Source organism: Microtus oregoni, unplaced genomic scaffold, assembly GCF_018167655.1.
Source record: "Microtus oregoni isolate MIOR12 unplaced genomic scaffold, Mior012 000052F_ref0000163, whole genome shotgun sequence".
Lineage (NCBI taxonomy): Eukaryota > Metazoa > Chordata > Mammalia > Rodentia > Cricetidae > Microtus > Microtus oregoni.
In genome coordinates this window covers 8546458-8561654 of record NW_024543828.1, presented here as the reverse complement: position 1 = coordinate 8561654, position 15197 = coordinate 8546458, and the positions used below count along the sequence as shown (strand labels likewise).

General features: G+C 39.0%; 1 protein-coding gene across 3 annotated transcripts; it reads right to left on the bottom strand.

Moving 5' to 3' along the window:
- Positions 1-413: 413 nt before the first annotated feature.
- On the bottom strand, positions 414-8185 carry LOC121437553 (exosome complex component CSL4-like). Of its 3 annotated transcripts, none has more exons than XM_041637417.1 (3): positions 7893-8185; positions 710-761; positions 414-587 (listed from the first exon to the last, which is right to left on the bottom strand). In XM_041637417.1, exons 1-3 carry the CDS (start codon positions 8183-8185, stop codon positions 414-416), a joined length of 519 nt encoding a protein of 172 aa, XP_041493351.1. The 3 variants fall into 3 exon arrangements, with proteins under 3 accessions (XP_041493351.1, XP_041493352.1, XP_041493353.1); XM_041637418.1 differs by having other exon boundaries at positions 532-659; positions 694-761; XM_041637419.1 differs by having other exon boundaries at positions 532-575; positions 706-761.
- Positions 8186-15197: the final 7012 nt, after the last annotated feature.

The window sequence follows — 15197 nt, the reverse complement described above, 5'->3', positions numbered from 1 at the left end:
AACCCAACATTCATATTCAAGTTTCATTGAATATATATATATATATATATATATATATATTTAAAATGTGAAAAGCATTTTTTCACCAGTCATAGCAAAATACATATATACATATTTATAAAGAAGGCATAAGCTATTTCCAATATTACATGGTTTTGTTTGCTGAATGCAAACACCAGCCAAGAGAATAAAAATCAGTTTCCCAAGAACAGTGTTTTATATTTTGGTTGAAAGAGTCTTACTATGTAGCCTAGGCCACACTCACACGTGGGAACTAAAAATCTTCCAGTCTCAGCTGCATAGGCCTTGGGTGCTCATTACAACACATACTTATTTCTGGCAGATATTTCAAGAGGTGGTTGCTAGGTAACTGTAGACTCCTTAATGAAGACTGTGGCATCTTGATGTTCTTTTCATACTGGTACTCTTGGAAAAAGGTGGCTCCGTCTTTGAGGGGAAGTGTATTTAGGTTTGTAAGAACTCAGGCTATACCCTGGCCACTTTCCGGAATTCTTTTGTGTGTGTCTTGGGTCACTGCATCTCACACCAGCTGATGGGAACCATCTGGACACCCGATTCACTGTGGGCTACCACTAACCCTAACTCATTTTCAGCAGTGCTCAGCAAGTAATTGGACTGTGTGTCACCTAGGGAGATAACTTTGGCCAAAACTATGTCACCTGCGCAGGAAACTCTTGTAAATTTCAACCTTGTCTTTTTCAGTTGCTCGGATACCTTCCTTGCGGATAGTTCCTCGAAAAACATTTTTTTTTTATTTTTATTTTTTTATTGAGAAAAGGAAAAAAAAATTCCGCCTCCTCCCAACCTCCCATTTCACTCCCCCTCCTCCCACCCTTCTCCCACTCTCCCAAAACTCCTCTCCCCCTCCCTCTCCAGTCCAAAGAGCAGTCATGGTTCCCTGCCTGTGGAAAGTCCTAGGTCCGCCCCCCTCCGTCCATGTCTAGGAAGGCGAACATCCAAACTGGTTAGGCTCCCACAAAGCCGGTACATGAAGTAGGATCAAAACCCCGTGCCATTGTCCCTGGTTTCTCATCAGTCCTCATTGTTCGCCATGTTCAGAGAGTCCGGTTTTATCCCATGCTTTTTCAGTCACAGTCCAGCTGGCCTTGGTGAGCTCCCATTAGATCAGCCCCAATGTCTCAGTGGGTGGGTGCACCCCTCGTGGTCCTGACTTCCTTGCTCATCTTCTCCCTCCTTCCGCTCCTCATTGGGACCTAGGGAGCTCAGTCCAGTGCTCCAGTGTGGGTCTCTGTCTCTATCTCCATCCATCACCAGGTGAAGGTTCTATGGTGATATGCAAGATATTCATCAGTATTGCTATAGGATAGGGTCATTTCAAGTTCCCTATCCTCAGCTGCCCAAGGGACTATCTGGGGACATCACCCTGGCCTCCTGGGAGCCACTCTACGGTCAAGACTCTTGCCAACCCTAAGGTGGATCCCTTAACTAAGAATTGTGTTTCTGTGCTCCCCTGTCCAACCTTCCTTTATCCCAATCCTCCTGTTTCCCCAAGTTCCCCCCTCCTTCCCTTCTCACTTTTCTCTCCCCATCTCCCCTTACCCTCATCCCAACCCACCCCCAAGATCCCAATTTTCTCCCCTGCTATTTTGTCTACTTCCCACAGACAAGAGGATAACTATATGTTTTTCCTTGGGTTCACCTTCATACTTAGCTTCTTTAGGTTCACCAATTGTAGTCTCCGTGACCCATATTTATGGCTAGGAACCAATTATGAGTGAGTACATCCCATGTTCAACTTTTTGGGTCTGGGTTACCTCACTCAGGATAGTGTTTTCTATTTCCATCCATTTGCATGAAAATTCGAGAAGTCATTGTTTTTTTACAGCAGCGTAGTACTCTAATGTGTATATATTTCATACTTTCTTCATCCATTCTTCCATTGAAGGACATCTAGGTTGTTTCCATGTTCTTTCTATTACAAATAATACTGCTGCGAACATAGATGAACAAATGCTTTTGTCATATGATCAGGCAACTCTTGGGTATATTCCCAAGAGTGGTATTGCTGGGTCCAGGGGTAGGTTGATCCCGAATTTCCTGAGAAACCGAAACACTGATTTCCACAGTGGTTGCACAAGATTTCATTCCCACCAGCAATGGATGAGGGTACCCCTTCTTCCACAGCCTCTCCAGCAAAGGCTATCGTTGGTGTTTTTGACTTTAGCCATTCTGACAGTTGTATGATGATATCTCAAAGTTGTTTTGATTTGCATTTCCCTGATTGCTAAGGAGGTTGAGCATGACCTTAAGTGTCTTTTGGCCATTTGAACTTCTTCTGTTGAAAATTCTCTGTTCAGTTCAGTGCCCCATTTTTTAATTGGGTTAATTAGCATTTTAATGTCTAGTTTCTTGAGTTCTCTATATATTTTGGAGATCAGACCTTTGTCTGTTGCGGGGTTGGTGAAGATCTTCTCCCAGTCAGTAGGTTGCCTTTTTGTCTTAGTGACAGTGTCCTTTGCTTTACAGAAGCTTCTCAGTTTATGTAGGTCCCATTTATTCAATGTTGCCCTTAATGTCTGTGCTGCTGCGGTTATACCTAGGAAGCGATCGCCTGTGCCCATATGTTGTAGGGTATTTCCCACTTTCTCTGCTATCAGGTTCAGTGTGTTCGGGCTGATATTGAGGTCTTTAATCCATTTGGACTTGAGTTTTGTGCACGGTGAGAGATATGGGTCTATTTTCATTCTTCTACAGGTTGACATCCAGTTGTGCCAGCACCATTTGTTGAAGATGCTTTCTTTCTTCCATTGTATACTTTTAGCTCCTTTATCAAAAATGAGGTGTTCATAGGTTTGTGGGTTAAAATCCGGGTCTTCTATACGATTCCATTGGTCGACTTCTCTGTTTTTATGCCAGTACCACACTGTTTTCATTACTGTAGCTCTGTAATAGAGTTTGAAGTCAGGGATGGTAATGCCTCCAGAAGATCCTTTATTGTATAGGATTGTTTTGGCTATTCTGTTTTTTTTATTTTTCCATATAAAGTTGATTATTGTCCTCTCCTGATCTGTGAAGAATTTTGATGGGATCTTGATGGGGATTGCATTGAATCTATAAACTGCCTTTGGTAGAATTGCCCATTTTTACTATGTTGATCCTCCCAATCCAAGAGCAAGGGAGGTCCATCCATTTTCTGGTATCCTCTTCAATTTCTTTCTTCAATGCCTTATAGTTCTTGTCAAATAAATCTTTCACTTCCTTGGTTAGATTTACCCCAAGATATTGTATGCTGTTTGTGGCTATCGTGAAAGGTGAACCTTCTCTGATTTCCCTCTCTGCTTCCATATCCTTTGTCTATAAGAGGGCGACTGTTTTTTTGGAGTTGATCTTGTATCCTGCCACATTACTAAAGCTGTTTATCAGCTGTATAAGTTCTTTGGTGGAGTTTTGGGGGTCGCTTATGTACACTATCATATCATCTGCAAATAACGAAATTTTAACTTCTTCCTTTCCAATCCGAATCCCCTTGATCCCATTATGTTGTCTTATTGCTATTGCTAGAACTTCAAGCACTATATTGAAGAGGTATGGCGAGAGTGGACAGCCTTGTCGTGTTCCTGAGTTTAGCAGGATGGCTTTGAGTTTCTCTCCATTTAATTTGATGTTAGCTGTCGGCTTGCTGTATATAGCTTTTATTATATTTATGTATGACCCTTGTATCCCTAATCGCTTCCATCTTTTATCATAAAGGGATGTTGAATTTTGTCAAATGCTTTTTCAGCATCTAATGAAATGATCATATGGTTTTTTTCTTTCAGTTTATTTATATGCCTGATTACATTGATAGATTTAAGTATGTTGAACCAGCCCTGCATCTCTGGGATGAAGCCTACTTGATCATAATGGATAATTTTTCTAATGTGTTCTTGGATTCGGTTTGCCAGTATTTTGTTGAGGATTTTTGCGTCGATGTTCATGAGTGAGATTGGCCTGTAATTCTCTTTCCTGGTTGAGTCTTTGTGTGGTTTTGGTATCAGAGTAACTGTAGCTTCATAAAAGGTATTTGGTAATGACCCTTCTGTTTCTATATTGTGGAATACATTAAGGAGTATAGGTATTAGGTCTTCTTGGAAGTTCTGGTAGAATTCCACATTGAAACCATCTGGTCCTGGGCTTTTTTTTTTTTGGTAGGGAGGTTTTTGATAACAGCTTCTAATTCTTTGCGACTGACAGGTCTGTTTAGATTGCTCACCTGGTCCTGGTTTAATTTTGGTATATGGTATTTATCTAAAAAAGTGTCCATTTCTTTAACATTTTCCAGTTTTGTGGCATACAGGCTTTTGTAGTAAGATCTAATGACTCTCTGAATTTCCTCTGTGTCTGTGGTTATGTCCCCCTTTTCATTTCTGATCTTATTAATTTGCGTGTTCTCTCTCTGTCGTTTGATTAGTTTGGATAGGGGTTTATCAATCTTGTTGATTTTCTCCAGGAACCAGCTTTTTGTTTCATTGATTCTTTGGATTGTTTTCTGTGTTCCTATTTTGTTGATTTCAGCCCTCAGTTTGATTATTTCCAGTCTTCTACTCCTCCTTGGTGAGTCTTCTTCTTTTTTTTCTAGAGCTTTCAGGTGGGCTGTTAAGTCTCCAATATGTGCTTTCTCTGTTTTCTTTAAGTGGGCACTTAGTGCTATGAACTTTCCTCTCAGGACTGCTTTCATAGTGTCCCATAAGTTCGAGTATGTTGTTTCTTTATTTCATTGAATTCAAGGAAGACTTTAATTTCTTTCTTTATTTCTTCCTTAATCCAGGTATGGTTCAGTAGATGACTGTTCAGTTTCCATGAGTTTGTAGGCTTTCTGGGTTTAGCATTGTTGTTGAATTCTAACTTTAATCCATGGTGATCTGATAAGACACAGGTGGTTACTAATATTTTTTTTTGTAACTGTGTAAGTTAGTTTGTTACCGAGTATGTGGTCAATTTTCAAGAAGGTTCCATGAGCTTCAGAGAAGAAGGTATATTCTTTCCACTTTGGGTGGAATAATCTATAGATGTTTGTTAAGTCCATTTGATTCATTACCTCCATTAATTCTCTAATTTCTCTGTTAGGTTTCTGTCTGATTGACCTGTCCATGGGTGAGAGTGGAGTGTTGAAGTCTCCTACTATTAGTGTGTGCGGTTTGATGGCTGCCTTGAGTTTTAGTAATGTTTCTTTTATGTACGTGGGTGTTTTTATATTAGGGGCATAGATATTCAGGATTGACACTTCATCCTGATGAATTGTTCCTGTTATGAGTATAAAATGTCCCTCTCCATCTCTTCTGATTGATTTAAGTTTGAAGTCAACTTTGTTAGAAATTAGTATGGCCACACCTGCTTGTTTCTTAGGTCCATTTGCATGATAATCCTTTTCCCTGCCCTTTACTCTGAGTAGGTGCCTGTCTTTGTGGTTGAGGTGTGTTTCTTGTAAACAGCAGAATGTTGCTTCCTGTTTTCGTATCCAATCTCTTAGCCTGTGCCTTTTTATAGGTGAGTTGAGCCCATTGACATTAAGTGATATTAATGACCAGTGGTTGTTAACTCCGGACACTTTTTAAAAAAATTTATTTATTAAGGATTTCTGCCTCCTCCCCACAACCGCTTCCCATTTTCCTCCCCCTCCCCCGACCAAGTCCCCCTCCCTCATCTGCTCGAAGTGTAATCAGGGTTCCCTGACCTGTGGGAAGCCCAAGGACTCCCCACCTCTATCCAGGTCTCATAAGGTGAGCATCCAAACTGCCTAGGCTCCCCCAAAGCCAGTATGTGCAGTAGGATCAAAAACCCACTGCGATTGTTCTTGAGTTCTCAGTATTCCTCATTGTCCGCTATGTTCAGCTAGTCCGGATTTATCCCACACTTTTTTAGATGTAGGCCAGCTGGCCTTGGTGAGTTCTTGATAGAACATCCTCATTGTCTCAGTGTGTGGGTGCATCCCTCGTGTTCCTGAGTTCCTTGCTCGTGCTCTGTCTCCTTCTGCTCCTGATTTGGACCTTGAGATTTCTGTCAGGTGCTCCCATGTGGGTCTCTGTCTCTGTCTCCTTTCATCGCCTGATGAAGGTTAATATTCATGAGGATGCCTATGTGTTTGTCTTTGGATTCACCTTCTTATTTAGCTTCTCTTTTAGTAGTAGGGTTTGTGTGTTTCCCTTCTTTGAGTTGCGCTCGTGAAGGGTCTCCAGATGTCTGAGTTATTGTGGTCATTGTTGGACTCCTTGGTTAGTGATTTTCCTTCTATTATTTTCTGTAAGGCTGGATTTGTGGCTACATATTGTTTAAATTTGTTTTTATCCTGGAAAATTTTGTTTTCTCCATTTATAGTGAACGAAAGCTAGGCTGGGTATAGTAGTCTGGGCTTGCATCCATGGTCTCTTAGTTTTTGCAGTACATCTATCCAGGACCTTCTGGCTTAAATGGTTTCCATAGAGAAGTCAGGTGTAATTCTGATAGGTTTACCTTTATAAGTAATTTGGCCTTTTTCCTTTGTGGCTCTTAATATTAATTTTTTATTCTGTATGCTTTGTGTTTTGATTATTATATGGCGAGGGGATTTTTTTTTTTGATCCAGCCTATTCGGTGTTCTGTAAGCTTCTTGAACCTTCATAGGTACATCTTTCTTCAGGTTGGGAAAGTTTTCTTCTATAATTTTATTAAGTATATTTTCTGGACCGTTGAGCTGCACTTCTTCTCCTTCTTCTACTCCAATTATTCTTAGGTTTGGTCTTTTTATTGTGTCCCATATTTCCTGAATGTTTTTTGATGAGAGTTTGTTAGACTTGCTGTTTTCTTTGATCAGTGTGTTTATTTTCTCTATGTTATCTTCAGAATCTGAGATTCTTTCTTCTATCTCTTGTATTCTGCTGGTTATGCTTGTTTCTGTAGTCTCTATTCGTTTACCTAGATTTTCCATGTCCAGCCGGCCCTCTGTTTGTGTTTTCTTCTTTGCCTCCATTTCAGTTTTCAGGTCTTGAACTGTTTCCATTATCTGCTTGATTGTTTTTCCTTGGTTTCCTAGGGTATCATTCACTGATTTATTCAATTCCTCGAACTTTCTGTTATACTTCTCATCCATTTCTATAAGGGCGTTTTTTACATGCTGTTTAAGGGTGTCAATCACTTTCATGAAGTCAATTTTTTCTACTTCTTCTTGATTAAGGTGTTCATGTCCTCCTGTTGTGATGTCGCTGGCTTCTGGTGGTTTCATGTTGTTTTTCAGATTGTTGGGTGAATTCTTGCATTGGTGTCTGCCCATCTCTTCCTCCCAATACTCCCCTATGGATCTTCTTTTACAGGGTCAGGTCTTCTTGCACACTGATGTACCTTCCCAGTGATGTCACTCCCCAGTGATGGTTCTCCTGGTGTCCTGATCGGATCTCCTTGCTGCTTGGTTAGCTTGCACACAAACGGCCCACCCCGCTTGCTGCAGGCAGGCTATGGAGACAAAGGAACTACCGCCCTCCCTTTTGCCCTCCTGATTTGGGTTCGGTCCCAGCGCCCTAGCAGGCTGAGCTGGGAGGTGCTATGCCACCAAAGAGGGGAGGGAGGGAGTGAGGGAGAAAGACAGGGGTTAGGGGCTTCTGGATGTAAGCTGGGTCTGATAGCAAGAGAGAGGAGGTATTGGGCAGTATAGCCCCTGCAGGATGAACAGGAAGTTGAGGGGGGATGAGGAACGTCTGAGTTCCCTGGTCCCCACTGTCGCCACACTCACTCACGGCAATGATGTCTCTCTCGGTGCCCAGATCGAAACTCCTTGCTGCTTGGGTACCTCGCACACAAAGGGCCCACCCTGCTTGCTGCAGGCAGGCTATGGAGACAAAGGAACTACCGCCCTCCCTTTTGCCCTTCCGATTCGGGTTGGGTCCCAGTGCCGTCGAAAAGCATTTTTTAGTGGTGTGGAACCCACATACAAGATGTGTACTTTGGCAAAATGTGAGTTGATGCTAAAGACCTTACAGGTGATAACAGCTCCTACATCTCGAAGTAGCTGGGACTCTGTTTCTCTCATCACAGACACCACAGGAAGCACGCCATTCTCACTGGTCTTTGTCAGGCAGCCCGCCAGTGACGAAAAGATGTAGCCATGCTGGGTGTAGGTGCTGCTCCTGGGGCTGCCTTCCTCCAAGTTACACAGGCGTTCACTAGGGATACAGTACTTCACAGGTGGTGCCATGCTTGTCCCTGTCCAAAACCCGGATGAAAAACTATATATGGGTTTTTATTTAAGTATTTTAGAGTTTAGAGTTTCACACATGAATATCTTGTATTTACAACATTTACATCCTTCCATCTTCCCTACAACTCCTTCAATATTCCATAAACCCCTTAGAATTCCTGACCATTTCTCTAATAATTGTATTTTTTGAGTGTGTGTGTGTGTGTGTGTGTGTGTGTGTGTGTGTGTGTGAGAGAGAGAGAGAGAGAGAGAGAGAGAGAGAGAGAGAAACATTCTGATTCCATCTAGTGTTTAGTGTTGCTCATATGTTTATGTGTCTTCAACTGAGGACTTGGAAATAGATACCTGGAAATAATGGATTCTCCCTTCTTCAGTAGCCATTGACTTGTGACACTTTCTCCATCCATGCTCGCTTGTTGACTGAATGATGGTTAGGCAGATCTAGTTTAGACCACCATGCTATTTAGATTTTTCGAGTGCACTGTTTGTCATGTCTAGAAGACACTATATCACAGCAAGCATCCAGGTTTTCTGCCTCTTAAACACTCCACTTTCTCTGCAGTGATGTTTTCTGAACCTTTTGTGTAGCTGTTAAATTGTAGATGCACTGGTTGCAGGTAGAGATCTCAACTATCACATATTTTCTGCATTTTGACCAGATCAGATGTAAATCTCTGTAGAAGCCTTTTTCCACTTCAAAAGGAAGCCTCTATGATGAGGGATGAGAGATAATCTTATTTGAGGGTATAAGGAAAAATAACTACATAGAAGACATTAAGACATTTAGAAATCATTCTGGTTTAGAAAAATGGCAATCACCAGTCCTCTAGATTCCATGGTGTCACTACCCAGGTTTGCAGTACCAGGAATGAGAACCTCACTACTGAAAGGGCCGTCTGTCCAAGAAGCATCTGTTGATTACCCTCAAAATCTAAGTGCCACTATTGGAGCCTTGGGAATATTTTGTCAGGCCCCCATTCATTTTGATTTGCAGTCTTTACAGCTGGGTAGGACTATTTATTACTCTTCTCTGTTGGGTACTTGCATAACACCTTCAGGTAGCAATCTTAAAGCTGAACAAATTTGTATGACGCATGTGCAAATGGAAGAGTAGAACACATGTATTTGTTTCTATATATGTGAATATTTACACACAAGATACGTTAAATGGCATAGATTATGTCATTATAATATATAGTATAATATATACTCTATACAATATAATATAATAAGATAAAACAAAATTAGCACAATGGATTTGTACAAAGCAAAAAAATGGATCATTTAAAATTTAAAACTAAATATAAATTTACATAGGCATATATAACATGTTCTTGTTTTGAAATATTAGAATACTCCATGAAAAAGGATATATGATTTCATGTTAATAGTGAGTATATAAGGAAATATTTTGTTGATAAATTTTGTAAAGTTCTACAGTAAACATATATCCATTTTATAAATATGAAAAGTAGATAATTTGCTGAATAAAGATATGTGGTGTTGTGGGATAATGCATAGTTTACTTCAAAGTACAAGGCCCTTGAAATAGAGAAAAGCATTCCTAATTTTCAGGCCTATATTAGTTCTTGGATTTCTGTGTTGTGGGGCAGATACTAAATGAAAGATTCCCTATTTTGTTGTCACTTAATTTCATATTGTGGGTCATTCAAATAGAACCAATCATTCTTCCAGAGTCAATTAATTGGAAATTAGTCCCAGCATCACGTTCTCTGTCAGTCCTTGTCAGCACCGTCATTTTGTTTGCATTTTCTGTACCCTAATTGATGTTTTAGGGGAAGATGTACAATGTTGCATAGCCTGTATTACCCTGAAGTTGTAAAGGAAAAATTATTTTTGTTGATACTTGACTCAGTTGACAACCATTTTTGTGATTGTATTGAAAACAGGAATTTTTATTTTGTATTGTGGCCTAACAGACTAGTTATTTCTCTTGCTCTGTGGGCACTCGAATCATTTGAGCATGGTTCCTGACATATGGGGAAAACTTTGGTTTGCTGGCTTTTGTTTGTTTACTGAAGTTCTCCGAGGCAGAGTATATGTGATTCTCTCTGAGACCAAAAAGGAAAGAATATGTCAGGTTTTGATGGGGCTCTGGGAAGAACAATGGTTTTTGTTTCCAAACATTACTCTGGAGCCAGAGGCTGTTTTGGTTTTTGGTTTTCTGAGTTGTGTTTTTGAGACTTTTGCTAAAGAGAATTTTATTAGGATGCTAAATGGCAGGAATGTAACCAGTTGCCACATCTATACATACATTAAATTCTTTGCAGTTGCTAAAACTTATGAAATCACCCCACAACTTTTATGGCACTTACATAATTTTAAAGGCTAACATGAGGAAAATAGCACTCACAGATCCCACTTTTATAACTTTGAGATTTTTGCGTGAGGATGTGTATGCATGTTGTAAGTGTATGTGTGTTGAGGCCAGAGTAAAACTTCAGATAAAATCTGCACTTTTTAATTTTTTATTGTTTGAGAATTTCATGCATGAATATAATGTGTTTTGAACAAATCTATTACCCATTCCCTTCTCTCCTCTTTACCAACCACTTCTCCTTTAAAATTTCATGTCCTCCTTAAAAATATGTTTTTTCCGCTACCTATATATATACATGAGTGTAGGACCATCCACTGGAATATGGATGATCTCTCAGTGGCTACATCCCTAAATAAAATTGACTTTCCCTCCCCTAGCAACAATTAATTGCCAGTAGCTTTTCAGCTAGGTGTGAGACTTCATAGGCTCTCCCATATCTGTGCTAGAATTTTGGCTGGTTTGATATTTTTTAGTACTTGTTCATACAATAATAGCTGCTATGACTTCATTTATGCAATATCCTGGTTATGTCCAGCAAACACTGTGTCTTTGCAAATTACCACTACCCCTGATTTTTACACTCTTTCTGCACCTTCTTCCATGATGATACCCAAGACTTGGAGTCAAAGAATTGTGATATACTCCATTCTCTGTATGCTGACCATTTGTGAATCTCTGTATTATTCACCATATACTCAAACAACAATATCAATGATAAAAGTTTCTCTGAGGACCGAGAGGCAATGACCTATCCAGGAATGAATTTCTGGCCCAATTAATTGTTTCAGATGTGAGTTCTATCTGGTGGAGCAGTTTTTAAATACAATTAGAATATAGTTGGTTGGCCGGGCGGTGGTGGCGCACGCCTTTAATCCCAGCACTCAGGAGGCAGAGGCAGGCGGATCTCTGTGAGTTCGAGACCAGCCTGGTCTACAAGAGCTAGTTCCAGGACAGGCTCCAAAACCACAGAGAAACCCTGTCTCGAAAAACCAACAACAACAAAAAAAAAAGAATATAGTTGGTTACTGCTACAACATCCATGGCACTATTGCAAGCAATAGTAAATATATTTAGTTAGACAAAACATTATTATAATTCTAAGGTTTCACAGATGAATAAGACAGTTCATCACATTTCTCCTCTGATACAACGCATAACACATTCCTGTCCTCTGAAAGTTATCCAGGAGGGATGAAGCTTTCAGGTCAATTCCAGCTTGATTTTTTCAAGAGTCTTCAGCAACAGAGCCCTAACATCAATTTTTGTAGAACAACTAAGAAACAAGGATAATAATTGTAATTTTTGAGATGTCTATGGAACCTTACTGTGCAATAACTCTAAAATAGGTAACCCACATCTGCCATGGGATTTTATATGCTGGCTTATGGTATCTGAGAGAGATTTTTGTCTTCTTGTTATAGGGTAATTCAGTTTACATTCATTTTAAATATTCATTTGTATATCTTTTAGAAAGCTGATATATTAGTAGGCTTTCATATGGAATGTCAAAGGTATTAAGCATTAGTCATATGTCCCATAATCCCTGCTTTCCCATGCCTAACCCCACTTAAGTCTTCCTAATCTAGTATTCCACCTTTCTAATTTACACTGTCTATGTTCTATACCTTTCCCTTAATATCTCCCACAATGGACCCTTACAGTTTCCTGATTTATATGACATATATATTTAAACACATATATCTAAAGATTTAAATATAGCATTTCTTTCACATATTTAAATATATGTGAGAGAGAACACATAGCATTGTTTTTCTGTGCATGGTTTACCTCACTTTTAAAGATTATTTCCAACTCCATCTCTTATCTTCAAATTTTATTTTTGATTACAGTTGAATAATATTCTATTATGTATATGTGCATATATAGAATATAATTTTTATTATCTAGGCAACATGTGTTGGCATGGATGTGGAAAAAGGATAATATTTATTTACTAATGGTGGTAGTGCAAACTGTGCAGTCACTATGAAAATCAGTATGGAGAGTCTTCAAAAGGCTAGAGATAAATCTACTATATGTCCAGGTATACCACTCCTGGGCATATTCCCAAAATAATATTCTAGTGCAAATGTACTTGCTCATCCACTTTAATTGCTGCTTTATTCACAATAGTTAGAAAATTGAAGTACTTTTTTTGAGAAAGAGTCTTTTACTGGGACCTGGGGCTCACCTAAGTCGGCTCAGCTGGCAATCCAGCAATCCCAAAAGATCAGCCTATCTTCACTTCCCTAGTGGAGAGATTCCAAGCAAGTTCCAATGTTACTACATTTAGCTATTGAGAGTGAGTTGTAGGAATCAACCCTAGATTCTTGTGCCATTGTTGTAGCCCACTTCTAATATGTGTGCAGGTAAAATGGTTTTCTACACTTTTTTACTAAGGTGGTATTCAACTGAATGAGCAGACACAGAGGGGACTTATTTGAGATTTTCACTATCTTAAGAAAGTTTTATTAGTAGTAGTATTTGAATTATTCTCAGTAAAATGAATTAATCTGAAAAATCCTGAATGTTAGTATTTACTTTCACCTTGAAGAAAAAAGCAGCTAAACATAAATATTAATTATATATAAATATATATATATAATTATATATATATAAATGATATCATACACCATAAATAAGAATAAAGGTTATATAGCAATTAAAATAAATATATAACCTGGAGTCATATAAGTGAGAATTCAAACCCACATTTGCTGTATTCTGTATGAGTTAGTCACCTATATAATATGTATTCTATAGAAGGCACAAATGCAGATGTCCTACACTAACAAAGTCCTGCAATTATTCCGAGTAATTCCTTCCTTTCAGTTTCAGTCTTCTCTTCAGCTCCTTAAATGCAGGTCAGCCTTTTCTGTGAAAAATCACATTTTATATTTTACTTAAAATCACAGTTACATTCAAGTAACATTTTTATTGAAATTAACTGATGCTACTCAAGGGAAATGGGCTGGACCATGAGTGATGGTATCAGATAATTTAAAGATATGAGGATGAGTTCTAAGAATGAGGTGTTCTTTGGAATCAGCCAGTTTGTAATGAAAAGACCTCTTCCACCCCTGAGATGCAGATATAGACCTGTCAATCCATCACAATCCCTAAGGCCTATACTTGCTACAGTTTGACAGTAGCTAGCCAAAACCAAAAATGAATTCAGGATTCTTTCACAAAAACTCTTCCTGGCATTTAGTGTCTATTCAGGCACCTAAGCTGCAGACAAATTCCAGCTTCATGAAATCTGACTATTTGTCTCTGCCTGTAATGGAGATAAAACTAGGGGAAAAAGTCCATCAATCTCTGACACCGTCATGATACGCTGCAAATTGATGTGAATATATTATTGTCATCCAAGTACAGACCCCTCTAGCGGTTACTTTGTGGTCTTTGCAAGAACAGCTACTAATAGATTTCTTTGGGAATGTGATGGCTGCTTAATCATTCAGTTTACCATATAATCTCTGCTTTGCAGAATGTGGGTTGTGTTAGTGTTCCCTAATTCTTTGAGTATTGCCAGAAGTTATGTTATACCTGGAGGTACTGTGAGTCAAAGGTATTGGATTATTTCCCTTAGGTTACTCATGAAGCATTGGGGATTGGTACCTACACGCCAAGACTCCTCGCTAGACAATTTTTGCCTATACAAAAGAGAGATGGTTTACTGTTTAAGCTGCTATCATGAGCGCTATTTTTAAATTGCTATTCACTTATATTAAATGTAGAAATATGCAAGTTTAATGTAACAATTCCACATGTGCATACACTATACTTTGAGTATAACACTGCACTACTCCTTTCTGCTATCTCTCCCTACCTCTCTTCTGTAGCTTTCTCCTTCCCTAAAAGTGCAATCATTATTTTTAGGCCATTATTTTATTTTAAGTTTTCTCACATGAGAGAAAAATACACTACTTTTATTTCTCTGTCAGTCCAGTTTCTGTAATCTTCCAACTCCATTCTTGTTACTGAAAATAGCATGATTTTCCCATATAGATACATAAAAGTCTATATTTTAAATTCATTCATCTGTTGATGGACACTCTAGGATGATCCTTGACTACTAAGAATAGTCTTACAATAAAAAGGCCCTGAAACTATTTTTTCATATGCTGACTTCATTTCCTTTGACTATTATAATCGTCAAGGTTCTCTAGAGGAACAGAACTAATAGGATGAATGCATGGTAAAGAGGTGGATATTAAAATAGCTTAAGCAATATGAATTGGGCAGTCTAAAAATGACTGTCTTCCCATTAAAAAGGCTGAAAACCCAATAGCTGCTCAGTTCATGAGTCTGGATACCCAGCACTTAAAACCTGTAAATGAAGGCTTGGAGGATCCCTGGGAGCCACTGGTCTTTGTTCCATATGGGAAGACTGAAGAAGCTGAGTTCCAATAAGAGTGAAAGAATGTAACAATGGTGAGAACAGCGGCAACAACAGGATAGATGAATTTCCCAGTGACACATGAAAGCAATGAGGCAAAAACCAAAGGTTTCCCTTTGGACCCCCTTCATCTGGCTGCCAGTGGTAAGTGCTACTCACATTTAAGTTATGTCTTTCAACTTCATTAAATCACAGACCTGTCCAGAAACATTTCTGATAGTTGATTCCTGATTCAATCAATTGGACAATCCATCAAAGTATGTATA